Source organism: Phytophthora ramorum (assembly GCF_020800215.1).
Source record: "Phytophthora ramorum isolate Pr-102 chromosome Unknown Phyram_PR-102_s0024, whole genome shotgun sequence".
In the NCBI taxonomy this organism is placed as follows: domain Eukaryota; phylum Oomycota; class Peronosporomycetes; order Peronosporales; family Peronosporaceae; genus Phytophthora; species Phytophthora ramorum.
The window spans coordinates 204079-222652 of NW_027150670.1; the positions used below are offsets into that span (position 1 = coordinate 204079).

At 55.1% G+C, this 18574-nt stretch overlaps 8 protein-coding genes across 8 annotated transcripts; 3 read left to right on the plus strand and 5 right to left on the minus strand.

Moving 5' to 3' along the window:
* Window positions 1-254: 254 nt before the first annotated feature.
* KRP23_15011 (uncharacterized protein) lies at window positions 255-1136 on the minus strand (the record flags this gene model as incomplete). Its single annotated transcript, XM_067885901.1, has 1 exon — window positions 255-1136. The coding sequence occupies one exon, from the start codon at window positions 1134-1136 to the stop codon at window positions 255-257; it is 882 nt and encodes a 293-aa protein (XP_067736906.1).
* A 2708-nt stretch (window positions 1137-3844) lies between these two features.
* On the minus strand, window positions 3845-4562 carry KRP23_15012 (uncharacterized protein; the record flags this gene model as incomplete). The annotated part of the gene is made up of 2 exons (XM_067885902.1): window positions 3845-4401; window positions 4553-4562. 2 exons carry the CDS (start codon window positions 4560-4562, stop codon window positions 3845-3847), a joined length of 567 nt encoding a protein of 188 aa, XP_067736907.1.
* A 153-nt stretch (window positions 4563-4715) lies between these two features.
* Window positions 4716-6996, plus strand: KRP23_15013 (putative protein phosphatase 2C 72; the record flags this gene model as incomplete). Its single annotated transcript, XM_067885904.1, has 7 exons — window positions 4716-5064; window positions 5129-5302; window positions 5386-5729; window positions 5803-5909; window positions 5973-6480; window positions 6549-6690; window positions 6761-6996. The coding sequence occupies 7 exons, from the start codon at window positions 4716-4718 to the stop codon at window positions 6994-6996; spliced, it is 1860 nt and encodes a 619-aa protein (XP_067736908.1).
* Window positions 6997-7014: 18 nt separating this feature from the next.
* On the minus strand, window positions 7015-9686 carry KRP23_15014 (Calmodulin; the record flags this gene model as incomplete). The annotated part of the gene is made up of 4 exons (XM_067885905.1): window positions 7015-7080; window positions 7141-7467; window positions 7532-7580; window positions 8557-9686. The coding sequence occupies 4 exons, from the start codon at window positions 9684-9686 to the stop codon at window positions 7015-7017; spliced, it is 1572 nt and encodes a 523-aa protein (XP_067736909.1).
* Window positions 9687-9984: 298 nt separating this feature from the next.
* On the minus strand, window positions 9985-10248 carry KRP23_15015 (Aminomethyltransferase, mitochondrial; the record flags this gene model as incomplete). Its single annotated transcript, XM_067885906.1, has 1 exon — window positions 9985-10248. One exon carries the CDS (start codon window positions 10246-10248, stop codon window positions 9985-9987), a length of 264 nt encoding a protein of 87 aa, XP_067736910.1.
* A 1421-nt stretch (window positions 10249-11669) lies between these two features.
* Window positions 11670-14123, plus strand: KRP23_15016 (RxLR effector protein Htp1; the record flags this gene model as incomplete). The annotated part of the gene is made up of 1 exon (XM_067885907.1): window positions 11670-14123. One exon carries the CDS (start codon window positions 11670-11672, stop codon window positions 14121-14123), a length of 2454 nt encoding a protein of 817 aa, XP_067736911.1.
* A 1402-nt stretch (window positions 14124-15525) lies between these two features.
* KRP23_15017 (uncharacterized protein) lies at window positions 15526-16236 on the plus strand (the record flags this gene model as incomplete). The annotated part of the gene is made up of 1 exon (XM_067885908.1): window positions 15526-16236. One exon carries the CDS (start codon window positions 15526-15528, stop codon window positions 16234-16236), a length of 711 nt encoding a protein of 236 aa, XP_067736912.1.
* Window positions 16237-17643: 1407 nt separating this feature from the next.
* KRP23_15018 (SPX domain-containing membrane protein) lies at window positions 17644-18138 on the minus strand (the record flags this gene model as incomplete). The annotated part of the gene is made up of 1 exon (XM_067885909.1): window positions 17644-18138. The coding sequence occupies one exon, from the start codon at window positions 18136-18138 to the stop codon at window positions 17644-17646; it is 495 nt and encodes a 164-aa protein (XP_067736913.1).
* Window positions 18139-18574: the final 436 nt, after the last annotated feature.

Here is an 18574-nt window from a genome sequence, read left to right on the forward strand (position 1 = left end):
AGGCCTACCAAGCCTCGGCACTCCACGCACAGAAACCTTCAACGAGCGAGAAGCCGCAGACCACCGCACCACAGACACAAATGAGTCTCTGCCTTGTCAACTGGAGAACTGCCACGCGGGAGAAATGAGTCCCACATCGTGCAGTTTCCAGATCACGGAGAGCTGAAACGTCCACGATGAGAGGCAGAAATGAGTGCCTCTGTCACCAATCGTGATCTTCTTGCTGCAGCATCCGCCATGCACGAGTCCAGCTTTCACCGAACTAGTCGTAGGTTGTCGAATGCGATGGCGTTGCTGTCCATCCGACGTCTCTTATACTTCCGACGCAGAGTCACATTCCTGTATGGATCATTGATGTGGTCGCTGTCACTGGTCTCCTCGAGCAGCGTCAACTCCCGTTTCCGAAGTCGGCGCTGCGGTGTCTGCTCCGGCACCTCCGCAGGTTCATGTACAGCCTCCAGCAACATCACTGGTGCCGTCGTCTCTCCCGTACTCCAGGAGCTCACCGACGTGGGACTGCTAAGGCCGCTGCTCTCCGCACTCTGCATCTCGTCCTGCTGCATCTGCAACGTCACCAGCTCCTCCATCAGGTATTCAACATCTACCGTTTTGTCTTGCAGCTTCTGCATGTTGCGGGCCAGCTGAGTCTCCACGTCCAGCATCCTCTGCTCGAAGCTGTAGCTGGTGGCCACAGCCGTATCCGCCCTCTTCTTCAGCGTCTTCATTTTCCTACGGAGCGTCCTGATCTCCTCGTCGCGCTGCGTGGTCTCGGCCTTGGCCTCTGCGAGTTCTTTGGTGCGTCTGGCCCAGTCCTCCATCGTGGCCTGGCTGCTCTTGGCCCAGTAGTTCTCTTTGCTCTGTAGTTGGCGCTTGAGCGTCCAAACCTCGCGGGTCAGTGCCCAGTACCTGTCCGCGACAATCGCCTCGGCCTTGGCCATGGCCTGTATCTCGACCGCATGCTTCAGATCGGCCACCGTCCAGTGGGTCTGTTGCTGCTTGCTCGTGCGCAGCTCCGCGGACAGCACCTCGTTGTGCTGCGAGAGCGCGGCCACCTGCTGCTTCAGCGCCGTCACGGTTTGCGAGTGCTTGATCTGCAGTTGTGCCAGCGCCGTGCGGTAGAACGCGTCGTCCGTCATGGCCCAGTCGCAAGTGCCGTTTGCGCTCCAATGCCTCAGTTGGTAAATGCCGGATATTTGTCGGCTTGGGGACTTTTGGGCGGGAAAAGCGAGAAAGTACGCGCGCGGAGCGAATTCAAAACGAACCTGTGGAAACACATATCTTCAACCTACAAGATGGGATACGCCTGGGCTCGGGGCATGGCGACCACGACGGAGACTGAAGCTCCTACGCCTGCTGCGACCGGGACTAGTAGGCCGATTCCTGCTCCGACTACCACGGAAACGGAGAAGCTCGGACCACGAAGGACTCGACTCCGGCTCCTACTTCGCAGTACCCGGAGCATCAGAGCCTAGGTGCCCCGAAAGTCGATCGGTAGCCAATCTTGGTGAGCTCAGCCAGCTGCAGTCTTCATTCCCCCTCATCGTCAAGTGAGACAACATTCGGAAACCATCTTTACTCTCTCCACCCCCGTCGATAAAACTTGCTCAGCACCGATCATTCGACGTCTTCGAAGCGCTGATCGACTTTGGCGTTACTTGCAGATAACTTTGCAGATTTCTGCTATATTCGTGGTCGCAGCCTCAATCACATCCACTTCCATTTGCGCTTGGGCGCTACAGCCAGCTGCCGGTTCAAATGGTAGTTTTCATCACGAAACACCTCTCAGAGGGTCTTAATCTTGACGAGCACTGGTGTGAGTTATCCGAAGTTCCATCTTGCGACCGCAGTCGAGTATCCGGTTAAAGATGCCGGCGTGCACACAACTCTGGCGAGCAGGTCTGTACTGCTCTGTCCACAGCATTCCCGACAGCGCATCCTCACTGGTACTTCCTCGGCGACGCCTTTCCTTCAGCTGCCAACATGTTGATGTCTCCAAGAGCTAACACCTCATACTCGCTCTGTTTCGCAGCCAGAGCACGCTCGACTGTGTAAACAACAACTCCTTCGGGCCTAGCTTGATAAAGATGTACGTTTCGTCCACCTTGATCTAGTCCGTGATGGGTTGCTGTTTCATTTGCGCAAGTTGCGTAGATAGATCTTCCACTTGATCTCGTCAAACGCAGGATCATGCGACAGCAATCGTAGGTGCTTCCACCCCAGCAGCTGATTGTTCGCGTACGGCGTTGCCGTAAATCAACCGCACTTGGAGCTGAATAAAACAGCCACTGGCGCTCTTTCCAGGCAGCACCAGGTCCTGCACCTCCTCGAAAATCACGGCTTGTATGGCAAATGCAATGGCTTGACCCACAGCGGGTTGCAGAACGCCTTGTGCACGAGCTTAGCCGCTTCCTCATACTCCTGCGGCACAACGAGCTCCACGTGCAGCGGTTCGCCGTGGTACTTTATCTCCATCGGATACAGCTTCCCACATCTGCAAGTTGTCCCTGGACTTGACGGCTTCCTCCACGCCCACGAGTACAAGCATTCGTTTGGAGATGTCGGCGCTGTCCACCGGATTCTCCACCTTTTCCAGGTAATGGTGCACGCTCAACATCACGTCAATCTCTCCGGCCTTGGCGTACTTGTTCGCCTCGAGCTTTCACTGTGCCAGCAGATGCTACGCCGCCACGAGCAGGTCGGCGACGACCGCGTAGTCTCTGGACTCGCTCGGCCAGCTTCATGGCCGTCTTGCCCATGCTGATGGCGTCAGTCAGGCAACACCCGGAACGTGCCGAAGCTGAACTTGACCGCGTCCTCGTTGCGCGCCTCGATCTGCAGCATGCGGTGCAGTTAGCGGCAGGAGCGGCTTGAACCCCGGCATCGGTGCCCCCACCTCCAGTTTTTCACCCGATTTTGCTGCACAGTGGTGTTTTACACATAATGTATCTACATACCTCGCGCACCAAGCAAGAAGCTGATGGCCAAGCCTACGCTCGACGAGGACGGAGGCATTAGTGCTGCACAAAGAGTGCTGATGGATCTGACGGGGAGACGCGCGGGATCCAGCGCCAACAACTCGGAGAACGTGTTTGTGAACAATCCCCCACGGTACGACGAAGAGGAGAACGTGCCCCTCGGCGTTCAACAATGCGCGCGAGCCGCAGTTTCGCATTGACAGCTGCGTCAACTGCGCAGTAATGAGCTGGTGGCGTCCAAGCCGCAAGCGTGTACTGCCTCATGGGGTACGTGAGGGAGCTGCAATTGTCGGGCGCGAGCAACAAAGTACATACGAAGGAAGAGCTGACCCACTCGCTGTCCAAGGAAGGTGAGCGAGCTGGAACGGGACTACTTTGCACAGCAGTACCCCGCTCCCGTATTTCATATCGGGGTGATGGCTTTTTCGCCGTCGTACTCGCAACTTTCCCGCAATGAAATCAGCTCAGGAATCAAAGTATGAAGTCAAGTAGACGCCGGAAACGGCCACGCGGACGTCCATTCCGCAGACCTATTTGGCCATTGGCGAGGAGGTCACGGAGGCTCTAGGCAAGGGAAATACCATCGATGTGTACATGGTGGATCTGGCTGGCATGACCAGTCTGGCGGCTGTAAGGCCGTGACTGCAACGACTGGATGCTCGCAGCCTACAAACACCATTACGATTGCACTCGATGCGCGCGGACACCCGCTGGATCTTGGCACTGGAGAGGACCACTGGAGGGCATGATGTACGTCAAACACAGCGTCTACGGCGGGGCGAGAAGTTCAGACTGCGTGTAGCAGATACAGCTCAGCAAGACCGTACCCCGTGATTAAATAACAAACCGGCCTTAAGGACACGAAACTCCTATCGATAGCCATCGGGCACGTCAGCTCCGACTACGGCCAGACTGTCAGCCCTCGATGAGCACCCAACTGCAGCGAACATGGCACGGGAGTGGAAAGAATACCACGCGACTCTCCTGGCATCCACAGCACACACAGGAGCCTTCATCTCTAAGTCCGGGTCGCCATTCATCAAAGGTCCGTCCGTCCTCTCGCCGTGCTCTCCACCGGCGGTCGTCACTTGGTCACCTTCACTCGGATCCAGCTGCGCCTCGTCGTTCAGGAAGAACGCCACTTGCTGTGCGTTCATATCCAGGTACACTCCAACTGTATCCCCTACCGCGAAAGCCTGCGCTCTGCAGACCTCCTCCCCGCTGTGCAGGATCTCGCCTGTGGCGGCGTATCCGACCGTTTGCTCTGTCGCCCCAGTCTCGAACTTTTCGGACGGCGCCACGCCCACAAAAACACTGCGTGGATCCGCCACGCGCTCCACCAGCACCTCCCAATAGTGACGTCCACTGGTGAAGTACAGATGGCGCAGCACCCGCGTCCGTTTGCCACGGGGGCACTGGCGAACACCTGCAGAGTCAGAAAACACAAGTTAGTCCACTTTGACAGGCGATAGCGACACGAGTAGAGCGCGCTGGGGGCTACAGCGTCCGCAACAACTACATAACCCGCTCTTGTATCTACACAGCATAGTAACACAAGGTATGCACGCTCCACGTACGCTCAGCCATGACGTCGACAGCTCCCGCGCCGCATGTAGCTCCAACAGCTCTGCAATGTCACAACGAAAAGCTGAGTCACTGCTAAGTCCGACGTTGGGTCCACCACACAACAAACAAAACCGCTAGGATACCGGTAGTCCCATTAGCAAAAAAGACGTCGCCATGAGCCCAGGTTTGCCGCCTCGCCACCCGCCTCAAGCCAAGGCGGCTGCGTACGTGCACCACCTGGAGCTGTCGAGCCGCTGCACGGGCGAGAGTTCCGCGTCCCAGAGCGCCATGGACCTCACGAACGTGCTGAGTGACCGCACAGCGCTGCAGCAGCTGGTGGGTGACCTCTTCTCGCCGTTCGAGACGTTGCACGTTGATCAAGTCGTGGCGGTGCATGTGGAAAGGGCCATCACTCCTGTCTGCAATCCTGCCAAGGAGAAGGCTGCAGAGACTGAGACAGGGACTTCTGGTCATCGGTTCACGACGGCAATTGGCGGAGCAATCGCAGGCGCCAAAGAACTTGGTACGATGGTGATCAAGACTGTTTTTTTATTGGATAAATTGAGTACTTATGTTGCTCGTTGCAGCGTATGGAGAGGTGTCGGTCATGAGGAAGAGCGATGCAAAGTGTGGAAGGGACGGGACGAGCAAGACGACGATCCGTGCAACGAAGTGCAAACGCGTTGTGACGGTTGAGTGTGGAGAGTTCTCGGTCGAGTTGAAGCGCAAGGCTATTGGGAAGGCTGCTCGGGTGTTGCTCGGTACGTGGACTTGATGTGGTGGGTGGAGATTGTGTGTGTGTATTTTTTTATTATTTTTTTGACGTGGGTGTGATGGTTGTCAGTGATGGACTGGATTAGTGAGGCGGAGAGTATTTTTGCAGCGAGGGATGCGCTCACGAGGCTCGGCTGTGACGTGGTGGGGGCGAGCTTTGTGCTCGCGACAAATGCCAGCGTGTTGCGCAGTTTGAAGGTGGCGCAAGTGGCGTTTAGCTGCTCGTGGAACCCGACCAATGGTACGAAACTTAGCGCGTCGCTGCTTGAAAATACTGTTGGAGCAGCCAGCTGTACATGCCATACAACTGGGACTATCAACGGACAAAGCTCGAAAAAGCGTCAACGCACCGGGGAGATTGATTCTGATCCGTCAGTTCAGGTTCTGCTGAGTCATCGGACTGCTGAGTACCAGGTATGTTCTCACGCGAAGATTTTAGCGCTGAGCTAGGTATACTGATAACTTCTTGTGGTCGGCACTGTGCCAGGCCAACAACCCGAGCGAAGACCGCAGCCTTAACATTGTGAAGGCATCGGACGAAGGTGTCCAAATCAACGCGGTATTTGACGGACACGGCGGATCCAGAGCCGTAGAGTAAGTCGATGCGCTCTATTTGGTTGTTTGAACTCACACGACTGACGATTGTGGTACGTACAGACATCTGCAAACGTCGTTATGCCAGCACATACTTGCTGAGGTGACCTCAAAGAACTCAAGTGACGAGATTGCAACTATTGTGAAGAGCGCATTCGCTCGTTGCGACGAACAGCTGAAGCAGTCGCTTATGGTGCTACCTCCAAGTGTCCGCATGTCGAAGGGCTACTGCAATGCGGGGTCATGTGCTGTCATTGCCCTTTTCATCAATTCGGTACTTTACGTTGCGAACGTGGGAGACTGCGCAGCAGTGCTAGGAAAAGTGAGCAAAGAGACTCAGGGCCTAAAAGCTGTCGAAGTATCTGTGGATCATTCGTGCAACAATCCGCACGAAGCCAAGCTGGTGGTTGAGCGCTCTCATGACCGCAACGCCATCAGGATGAGCAAAGACGATCAGGCAACTGGAGCTGGCATCATTGGTGTGAAACGTGTAGCCGGAAGTTTGGCTATGACTCGTGCCTTTGGAGATTTCTACCTCAAATGTCCAGAATTGAGCTCTGCTCCATTCAAGGTACTTGCCAAGCTGTAGCTGGTGCTAATTGATATGGTCTACCATGCTGACTGTGTGTGTGGTTGCAGAGTAAGGTACCGTACATAACGTCTGAACCAAGTATCACCACCGTATACATGGATGGCAGCGAAAAGTATGTCATATTGGCGAGCGACGGGTTGTGGGACGTCATGACCCCGCAAGAAGCTGTCCATATTGTCGACAAGTTCGGTACGTCGACGTAAAGTCTGTTCTAAAAGTTTGACAAAACTTATGGTACTTACGTTGTTGTTGTGTACAGACCCGGAGCAATCCCTTTTCTTTTCGACTGCAAGTGTTGCGCTCATTCATGCTGCACTTGAGAAGATCGCGCATAGAGATGGATTGATGATGCACGAGCTAATGTCGATGCCCCACGGTCCTGTGCGAAGACGCTTTCATGACGATATTACGTGCACAGTTGTCTACATCAACCACCAGAACGAATCGCAGAGTACAGTGGTCACTACTAAAACAGAGAACACACCCGAAGCGTGATCCCAAGGGTAGTTAGCTTTATTCTGACATCATCATGTTCACATATTCGACGTAGTTGATGTTGCCGTGCTGGTCAGGCTCAAGCTGCTCATAGAACAAATCAGGAGAGGATATTCCCAGTACATTACTGAGTTTGTTGCCTACCTGGCTGATGAGTTCCTGCGCTTGGTCCGAAGAGATCCGGTCCGCACCGTAAGTGGTAAGCGCAATAAGCAGTTTGTCGGCCTTGATGAAACCTGGGGCTGATGCGTTGCCTTCGAAGGCTTTGAATGCAGTTTTGACTTGTTCAGACGTGTAGGTGGCGTTCACTTTTCTCGACATGACCGCCACAAACTCATCGAAGTCAATCTCGCCGTTGCTGTCCTGGTCGATTTCATTGATCATGAGGTCGATTTCTTCCGGCGATGTGTCGATGCCCAGCGTGTCCATCAGCTCTCCCAATTCGACTTTTGTGATGGAGCCACCGCGGTCCTGCGGAAGCAATGAGGGTGTGATGAGTGGTTCGTCAGGGGTAAAATACTACGGAGGTACTTACTCGATCAACCAGGTTGAAGATCTCTCGGAACTCGATAAGCTCCTCAGAGCTTAAAGCATGAGTCATTTCTGCGTGCAGTAGCCTCTTCCGATTGAGGGAAAGTTTAGACTGAGGTGCGTTCGATGCAAGGACGTAGCACAATCCCATTATCGACGAAACTTACACATGCGAAGCAGCTACAGACTCACTCCATTTATGGAAAGACTAGCGGCTAAGTGAAAGCTCACGCTTGCGGAGGCAAGGTGTTTGGAACGAGTCGGTGGAAACCTGGCGCTCCCTTGCCACCTCGTGGCGAATCTGCTGTCATCTTGCTTCTAAGCTGAAGAAGTCGAAAGATTGGGGCACTGGTGTCGGAACCATCTTCATCAGTTGTAGTCTTGGACGGACTCTTGCTCTGTGAAGCTTTCCACACTTTCTGGATACGCTGCACTGCAGCTACCTCTTCTTGGTGCTTTTGCCGGATAGTGGTTACCGCATCACTGCTGCTTTGCACGAAGTTTGAGGTTGGTAGATTTTCTTGCCCAATAGCGCCTTGAACTAGCGACAAGTTCTCGTGCTGGATCGGAGCGCAACGGCCAGCCATCAACACCATCGCGACGCAAGTAAAGCTTGGCGAAGGATGATACGTTGAATCTATCACAGCCCGTGACTTTGCCAAGCAGACTTCCGCAGCAAACTTGCTACTATCGTTTCTCCGTGTGGTTTCGTTTCGCTTTTCCTCTGGCAGGACCTTGGGCTTTTGTAGCCTGGGTTTCTTCAAGTTGTCAACCTCATTTTCACACGAGTACTCATCGGTCAGAGTACTGTGGGGTCCTCCACGGACAAGAAGGTGCAGAAGTTGACTTACCAGTTGCTTTGGAACCCAAAGAACAGTTGCCAAGTGGTGTGCACAATGCAGCACCAAGTCGATAGCAATATACAATATCGATAAGGCTAACACAAGTGCCGCACCAATCTTCCAAGTCTTCTTCAAGCTCGCCTCTTCTCCGGTACGGCTCATCTCCGCATCTTGTACAGCGCCATACTCGGCTTCACACGAGCCACTGTTTGCCTCTTCACACTCGGTTGTGACGACTTCATTCATCTTGAGCGATGAGGTTTCAATTTCTTCAAAGCCAGACGATCCCGCATCCAAATTCGAAATCGCATCCTCAGTGTTGTCGGTGTCCTGAAGAGCAGCAATTTCTACGGTTGGCTGGTCTTGGGCAACAGCATTCACGCAATTAGCTGTTTCTTCAACGTCGGGTTCATCGATCACACCGATAGCCGAGATGCTATCGCTGTCAGCCTTAGGGATCAAGCCAGGGACGGCTTCAGTGATGTCAGCAGAGAAATCGGTTTGCTGCGTCGCAGTGACATTATCTTCTGGAGGCTCCTCGATGTCAGTGCTATTCTCCTCATCCGATCCAACTTCCTCATGAAAGCTTGCCCCGTTGGGCTGGTCCTCGGGAACTGATGGTGGTTGTTCAGTGGCTTCCACCAGGGGGCTTTGAAGTTCTGCAATCATCTGCTCTACAGTAGCAAGTCGATCGCCAATACTTGCTGACTCGGATTCAGCCGAAGTCGCATCACTGCCGCTTCCTCCCTGCTGCTCGCACGGCGTCAAATGAAGTATCCAGTCGAACGACAAACGCAACACATTCTCCAGTGCTGCCGCGCACTCGTCACTTTCACCCACGTTGCCTCCAGCAAAGTCGCAGAAGTCTATGGCGACATCTTCCGGGTCGTTCTGCACCCACAAGAACGATGCATTCTCGCCACTCTCTCGAAGCACATTTTTGGTCACGACGAATCCGGGCAACGCGCTCTCAGCAGTCGATTTCTTGCAGAACCGCTGAAAATTCACCACTTCGTCTAGCGCTTCTCGGATGGCACCAGAGCACCGCGTGGCGTTCACTTTGTGCTCTTGACAGAAGCTCTGCACCTGCGCAGGCACATGTCGTGTCACGTCCACCTTCAGCAGTACTGGTTGCACGTCCAGCAGCATTGGCAGCACCAGCCAAAGTGGCGTCGAGTCAGACCTGGCAGCAGCTGTTACAAAAGCCATCGGCTCGACATCTAGCTCGACGACGGAGACCGAGTCGCTAGAGCTTTGCAGACTCGAATGGCACAGCGCCACGAGCGCCAAATTCCTCCCGACACTGACACGAACCATGGCGAGGCAAGGATGGGACTGGATTAAATGGGATGGCTTCTTGAGAACTGAGCTCCTATTCCGTTGGCCTGAGACTTCTGGCGTTGACCTGCGATGATTCGCGTCGTTTCGAAACGATCTTTTGGAATGAAAGCCAACATACCCTCGCAGTGTAACCTCTTAGTAACCTGTATAACCTAGCCTGACACTGGGGGCCATATCATAATAGTGGTTTGGAAGCTTGATGTGAACGCCGACAGCAGCACAGTGGACAACGCTGCTGCTGGCTTTGCAACGACTTCATGGGGTGTCACGTGGCTCAGCATGGTGTGTACGGAGAGCGGTTCCGTGCAAAACGGCAGGCTGGCCAGGGAGCCCAGCAGGGTAGAGACGACGGTGAGAACCTCACGACGCTCTCGATGACATTCAGGTCGCCCACCACGACTTGTTCCAGGAACTGCAGTCGGTCCGCGCCCGTGATGCGCAGCTGGCCCATGTGCGAGACATCGAAGAGCGACGCCTTGCCCTGCTCGCGCGTGTGCAGGTGCGACTGCAGGACACCGGACGAGTACTGCACGGGCATCGAGTGCTCCGATCGTGGTTGATAAACTTAATTTTGTTGCTGCTTGGTCAATCAATAGTCAGGCGGGCAAAAAGGTGCTCCGAATAAATTATATATATTATAATATTTCCGTAAAATAATCTCTTAGCTCGTTTCTCGAACGTGTTAAGCCTTTCGGATGCCGCTCGACGTCAACTCGTCGGTTTTGCTGCCCTGAACCGAGCAATATTTCCATCTTGATGATTATTCTGAGACGGGCAGAGCGCGGGGTCATCTTTCTTACTTCTAGACTGCAAATTATTGTAGAGAGAACGTTGTCATTTAACCGCTACCTCTGCGTGACTCACTCGCCTCAAAACCGGCGTTCTGCCCTGACGACAGCACGAGCGCCGGTTTAAGAGACGAGCTACAACTGAAACGGATTCAAGCCTGGTTTAGTTGAACGGACTCAGGTTTGGTTTCGTTTGGTTTGTTCAGGGCATATCTGCCGCAGAATCTCAATTTGCTAATGTTTCTTTGGAAAACTGGATGGTAGCTGTATTGGGTGCCTTTCTCAAACGCTACAGAGGTAGAATCAACGGTGGGAGGTGGCTTGGACGCTGTATGAAGCTGCAGGCGAGGAATTCTGAAATCGCACTTCCCACAAGAAGAAGATAGTGAGCAAGAACCGCAAGACGAAGGTGGAGCTGACTTTGAGCACAGAAATCTGGATGTGAAGTCGAACGAGAAAGTCGCACTGGAAGTACCAACGAACCTGCAGCGGACGTGATATCCTGACGTTGCGCACGGCATCAAATCCAGCGTTTTTTTGTCATGGTAAGCTTGGCGGTGTTCTCGTGCGTAGTCGATTTGCCACAGAACGTGCATGAGTAGACAGACGCGTAGCTCCAAAACCTTCGATGGAAACACATACATACAAACACAGTTGTAGTACATACGTTAGTCAAGTGAGCCTCCAGTGTACGTACGGAGCCAGACGCCCGTTACTAAAACTATAAGTCGGGTTCGCTCGCAAGAACGCAATGATGATTTAAAAACGTCCGTGCGCTTGGTCGGCGCTCGATTGTCGCTCGCTAGAGAGGCTTAAGACACTTCCTTCAATTCGAGCTCAAACCCGCTCCCGCATGCAGTCCGATATCGTTTGCACGCCGACACTACGCTTAGCAGAAAGCAACCCAGTGCTAGCGTGTCTTGTTCGCTTCTCGCTTTCGCCTAAAACTGCAGTTAATCAGTCCAATCGTAGGGAAATAGTTTTGTGGAAACTATTTCTGGGTGACTAACGCTTTAAATGCTCTCAAAAGTCGTTTCCACAGGAGAGACGCTTCGTGGTCTACGGACTGGAAGATGGAAGATGTTCGTCTCCTGTCGTGTTCGTCTCCTGTCTTGCATGGATCATAAGCTCATTCCCCAATTTCCTCCGGCCTGACTACTAGTCCTTCGTGATGGCACCAAGGAAACCTGCCGCCGCCTCGACACTTGCCGCCCTGTTAGCAGTGGGACTCGCGTCCGCTGACGTACCGATCTCCGTGCAGCACGACGCAACCTATTCGCTGCCGGAATCCCGCGGATTTCCCTGCTCTGGAGCTGGAGCCGAACCTATCGGAGTTGCCTGCCCTGTGGCAGGTGACGTAGCTTCCGAAGGCTGCGATTCTTTCCTTCAGTCTTACAATGGTGTTGCGTGTGTGGCTTCAGTGGATGCCCACTGCGTTCTCACGCCCGATGGCACGTGGGGGTGCGCGTTCCCTTCTGACGATAATGCGTCTGGCAAAGCGCAGACAACCTCATCGCCAGCGAATGACACCAGTGGCGGAGAAGAGGAGTCCACCACCTCTCACTGGGACAACGGCTGCAGAGTCTCTCCAGATGAAGCTCCACAGACGCACGAATCGACTTCCGTTACTGGTGAGAGTGGCAAGACCACGACCAACTACGACGAGACCACACCCACTGCCAACGTTGCCGACAGTGCCAACCACTATGGCTCTACTGGAACGTCTGATTCAACCACGGTTGCTGAGACTGGGGAGTCTACAAGTGACTACGGCAAGACGGTGGTAGGTATGACTGAGGGCCAGCAGACGACGCCAACGAGCGAAGGAGCCGATTCGACTGGAGACTACAGCACGACCACGGGTGAGTCGGCCCCTGCTACCCAAGACGGCAAGACCTCCAACGCATACACCACGGGCACAGGCGAGTCAACATCGACCGCTGCTACTGCGGGCGGAAAGGCTACCACCAGCTACGGCTCTACAGTGGCGGATGAGTCAAACACTGTTTCAGACAATGGTGAGACCAACGCTAACTATGGTCCTGCAGAAACTGGTACGGACGAATCAACGTCTGCCACAGAAGGAGACACAAGCACCGGTACCACCACGACTGTCCCCGACAATTCCACGCCTGCTACGGAAGGTGGCGAGTCTAGTACCGACTACAGCACTACCGTGTCCAGCACGGACGAGTCCACGTCTGCTAATGGAAACAATAGAAGTGGTAAGACGACTGGTAACTACGGTAGTACGAGTGAAGCGACGTCAACTACTGCCAGTGGCAAGAGCGCAAGCAACTACGGTTCAACAAAGGCTGCTGAGGGCAGCAAGACTACCGCTAGCTATGGCCCGACCGAAACGACCAACGTTGAGGGCGAGCAAGCAGATACGTCCACCTCTACTACTGAGGACGGCGAGATGACCACCAGCTACGGTACTACGGAGACTGGTAACCACGAGGATCAACAGACTGGTGGGTCATCAACTCCAACTGGTAGCAAGACCACTGGTGGCTACGACACCTCTAACCACGACAATGGAGCACCTGTGCCCACAAGTCCGAATAGCTATGGCACAACTGTGAGCGGCAAGGACGAGTCCAGCTCTGCTGCAGGGGGAGGCAAGACCTCCGGTGGCTACGGTACCACCGAGACGACAGGCTATGACGACCAAGAAACGAATTACATGGGGGCGAGTGGTGGCACCTATGGACAACCTTCTCAGAATGGCGAGACAACCACCCCTGAAACGACAAATCGCCCGGACTACACATTGGGCACTAGCTCAAAAGAATTCGACACCGATGAACCATGCGATTCAACTGGAGAACCAACTGAGGATTCCGCATACTCACCGACGAAGGAGTCAGCTCAATACGCTTATCAGAATCCGACTGAAGAGCCTTCAGAGGAGAACACAGAAGATGGGACCGAGGCCTCTACCGAGATGCCCATGAACTATCCTACCCAAGGACCAACAATACTCCAGCAACTGAGAAGCCAACTAAAGAGTCCGCCGAAGAACCTTGTGACGAACCAACTGCAAACCCAGCCACATCATCGCCTTACGAATCCACAGAAACACCTATCACACAGAGCCCCACTGAGGTGCCAACGGAGAGCCCCACTGAAGGACCGAGTGACAGCCCAACTGAGCAGCCCGCTGAGGGTCCAACCCAGGAGCCCACTGAAGCACCGACTGGGGTGCCAACGGAGAGCCCCACTGAAGGACCGAGTGACAGCCCAACTGAGCAGCCCACTGAGGGTCCAACCCAGGAGCCCACTGAAGCACCGACTGGGGTGCCAACGGAGAGCCCCACTGAAGGACAGAGTGACAGCCCAACTGAGCAGCCCACTGAGGGGTCCAACCCAGGAGCCCACTGAAGCACCGACTGGGGTGCCAACGGAGAGCCCCACTGAAGGACCGAGTGACAGCCCAACTGAGCAGCCCACTGAGGGTCCAACCCAGGAGCCCACTGAAGCACCGACTGGGGTGCCAACGGAGAGCCCCACTGAAGGACCGAGTGACAGCCCAACTGAGCAGCCCACTGAGGGTCCAACCCAGGAGCCCACTGAAGCACCGACTGGGGTGCCAACGGAGAGCCCCACTGAAGGACCGGAGTGACAGCCCAACTGAGCAGCCCACTGAGGGTCCAACCCAGGAGCCCACTGAAGCACCGACTGGGGTGCCAACGGAGAGCCCCACTGAAGGACCGAGTGACAGCCCAACTGAGCAGCCACTGAGGGTCCAACCCAGGAGCCCACTGAAGCACCGACTGGGTGCCAACGGAGAGCCCCACTGAAGGACCGAGTGACAGCCCAACTGAGCAGCCCACTGAGGGTCCAACCCAGGAGCCCACTGAAGCACCGACTGGGGTGCCAACGGAGAGCCCCACTGAAGGACCGAGTGACAGCCCAACTGAGCAGCCCACTGAGGGTCCAACCAGGAGCCCACTGAAGCACCGACTGGGGTGCCAACGGAGAGCCCCACTGAAGGACCCGAAGTGACAGCCCAACTGAGCAGCCCACTGAGGGTCCAACCCAGGAGCCCACTGAAGCACCGACTGGGGTGCCAACGGAGAGCCCCACTGAAGGACCGAGTGACAGCCCAACTGAGCAGCCCACTGAGGGTCCAACCCAGGAGCCCACTGAAGCACCGACTGGGGTGCCAACGGAGAGCCCCACTGAAGGACCGAGTGACAGCCCAACTGAGCAGCCCACTGAGGGTCCAACCCAGGAAGCCACTGAAGCACGACTGGGGTGCCAACGGAGAGCCCCACTGAAGGACCGAGTACAGCCCAACTGAGCAGCCCACTGAGGGTCCAACCCAGGAGCCCACTGAAGCTACCGGACTGGGGTGGCCAAGGAGAGACCCACTGAGGACCGAGGTACAGCCCAACGAAAAAAGCAAAAACCCACGAGGGTCCAACCCGGAGCCCACTGACACCGCCTGGGGTGCCAACGAGAGCCCCACTGAGGACCGAGTACAGCCCAACTGGCATCCCCACTGTTGTCCAACCCAACTGAGCAGCCCACTGAGGGTCCAACCCAGGAGCCCACTGACGCACCGAACTGGGGTGCCAACGGAGAGCCCCACTGAAAGGACCGAGTGACAGCCCAACTGAGCAGCCCACTGAGGGTCCCAACCCAGGAGCCCACTGAAGCACCGACTGGGGTGCCAACGGAGAGCCCATGAAGGACCGAGTGACAGCCCAACTGAGCAGCCCCTGACGGGTCCAACCCAGGAGCCACTGAAGCACCGACTGGGGTGCCAACGAGAGAGCCCCACTGAAGGACCGAGTGACAGCCCAACTGAGCAGCCCACTGAGGGTCCAACCAGGAGCCCACTGAAGCACCGACTGGGGTGCCAACGGAGAGCCCCACTGAAGGACCGAGTGACAGCCCAACTGAGCAGCCCACTGAGGGTCCAACCCAGGAGCCCACTGAAGCACCAACACAGGCGCCTACGGTGGCACCAACACAGGCCCCAACACAGGCCCCGACGCAGGCTCCAACGGTGGTCCAACATGGCTCCAACGGTGGCCCCAACAGTGTCACCAACACAGGGCGCCTACGGTGGCACCAACACAGGCACCAACACAGGCACCAACACGGCCCCGACGCAGGCGCCAACGGTGGCTCCAACGGTGGCCCCAACAGTGGCCCCAACAGTGGCTCCAACAGTGGCTCCAACGGTGGCCCCAACAGTGGCACCAACACAGGCGCCTACGGTGGCACCAACACAGGCACCAACACAGGCACCACACAGGCCCCGACCGCAGGCGCCAACGGTGGCTCCAACGGTGGCCCCAACAGTGGCCCCAACAGTGGCTCCAACAGTGGCTCCAACGTGTGCCCCAACAGTGGCACCAACACAGGCGCCTACGGTGGCACCAACACAGGCACCCAACACAGGCGCCTACGGTGGCTCCAACTGTGGCTTCCAACGGTGGCCCAACAGTGGCTCCAACGGTGGCACCAACACAGGCGCCTACGGTGGCGCCAACACAGGCCCCAACACAGGCCCCGACACAGGCGCCAACGGTGGCCCCAACAGTGGCTCCAACAGTGGCTCCAACGGTGGCCCCAACAGTGGCACCAACACAGGCGCCAACGGTGGCCCCAACACAGGCGCCTACGGTGGCACCAACACAGGCACCAACACAGGCACCAACACAGGCCCCAACACAGGCGCCAACGGTGGCCCCAACTGTGGCGCCAACGGTGGCGCCGGCTAACTCGCCATGCTCGAACCAAGGTGTCAATGGTATTCAAGTCGAGAACAAAGTTCACTATACCAGCGGAATCTATTCCACAGTGACGGCTGCCAGGAATTCCCAAAGCTGGCACACGTGCTGTGATTCGTGCTGGGGAGATGTCGCCTGCGTGGCCTTCAGCTTCTACCAAGACGCGTCCTCTTCGAAGTGCGAGCGCACAATCACAACATCAAGCGTAGCGACAAACCAACAAAACTGGCAGGCCGGACAAATGCTTCCTCGAACCACCGTAGCACCATAGAGCTGTGCGCGGCAGGAGTAAGCTCTTGCTACCTTGTATTGAGTGCGTTTTCTAAGGCCAGACTTTTTCCAATAGTTTTGTTTGCCACCATGCTCAGCTTTTGACGTTAGCCACAGGTTTGGATAACCGATAGGCATTATTCTCCGACTTGGCTACATGCAGTGTTTGTCCAGCGCGAACCGCGACGTCTGCATCGTTGGCGTCGCACGCCCTGCAAGGGAACTCTCGGCTCTCAAGGGCTCTGAATCTATTGTCATTATGTGTACCGTAAATTACCGAATTTATTTTCCGAGGCACTAAATCGCGCTGGAAACGACGTGAGGAAAGAACGACATCGCGCGAGAGGCGCAGGACGCTTTTGCCGTTGAGAGTTATCGCCGAGCTCGCGAAGCGACGAAGAACGGGAAGTACAGGTTCCTGCTTGTGAGACGCGGTGCAGAGCTGCTGACAGTAGCGGAGGATGAAGATGTTGTGGCGAGGGAGGTCGCTGAACAAGTTGCATCCCTTCTTCGGTCCAACAGTGACTGTCGGCAATGCGTCCCCGATTAGTGATGGCGCGCAACAGCTGAGGCGTTAGGACTAGGCTCTAAGATTCAGACGGTCTGCGAGGTTTCAATGACGGTGACGATTGTTTACCACATCACCCGCCTCAGCTATAATGTCTCCAAAGCACTTGCAGATGCAGCGCTGTTGACTACTTTGAGACGAACGAAGCCTTTTCCGTTGTTCCGTGTGCCAGCATGACGCTAATGGACCTCGATGCAGCAAAGGTGATTGCGTATGGAGCTGCGTGTGCATGTGTTGCCGAAGTGTATCTGCACCATGTTCTACTATATTTGCTTTTAATGTTGTAAAAAGGTGCTGTAGCTATCGGACACCCTCGAACCTCCGTATTTCAGCAGGAGGGTGGTTGTATCTGCTGTGCCGCAATGGTGACGGCGATGGCTCTGCGATTGTCATTGAGAAAGCGTGAACGTTTTAATGAAGAAACATGCCTGTGGTCATGTCCATGGAGTTGTTGTTCAAACCTTTATTCATGAATTCAGAAAGTCAATCGGCGCAAGCCAACGACGTAGAACTGGCGCAGTGGCCAACGTGCGTTGCTTGCTTCTGCCACAACTAGGATCCTAGTCGTCGGTGGCAAGCTTGTGGTACACGCGACCCGTGTAGAGAATTGTAAGGAGGGAGATTGCGATAAGTGGAGCAAACGTCCAGTTGAGCACGTACTGGATACCAGGCAGACCCACTACCGTGATCGCGACATCGCCGATGGCTCGTCCAAATGTGCCAGCCTCCGTGGCCAGCAATCCGGAGTTGAACGTTCCCTTCGCGAAGGACTTCGGGATCGTCTTCGACAGCAGCGACATATTGACTCCTTCCAGGACGTTCGTGGAGATGAAGATGATCACACCTCCCGCGACAAATTGCGCGACCGAGTAGTGGCCATAATTCACGATGATGCCCACACCGACAAACATGGCGATTTCGGACAGAATAATCATCTCTCGGTCTTCGTAGCGGAAGCTCATCCAGCCCACGACCATGTTGGTCGGGAACATCAACAGTCCCAACGCAGCGAGATATATACCGTTGTTGGTGGAGCCCCAGTTGAAGTGGTACATTGCGATCGTCGAACTGGCCGTAATGAGGCACTCGAGCACCAGCTTGAGAACAATGTAGATGAAAAGCGATGTCACGACCGGGACATTGCGCCAGAGCGATGACAGGGGCGTTTGGACTATACAACATTTGGATACCTTTATCTAAGAGTTTGCATTTGTTGGACATCTACAGAGACATTTTGAATCAGTAAATGTCATTATACCCAGGTGAATCTAAACGTTTATCAGATTTGCTCAGACAAAGAAAACACATAGACATCAAATAGAAAGCCACTTAACCACCAAGATTTGCTCAGACTTCAACAAAGCGGGTTACAGTCACAATCAGTGTTTACACTCAGTAGTTCCGGAGTTCCAGTGTGACGGGAGTCACACAGCACCTTGCGCTCGAGGAAGTGCTAGGAGTATACAAACTCCAAGTGAACGACGGTTCACT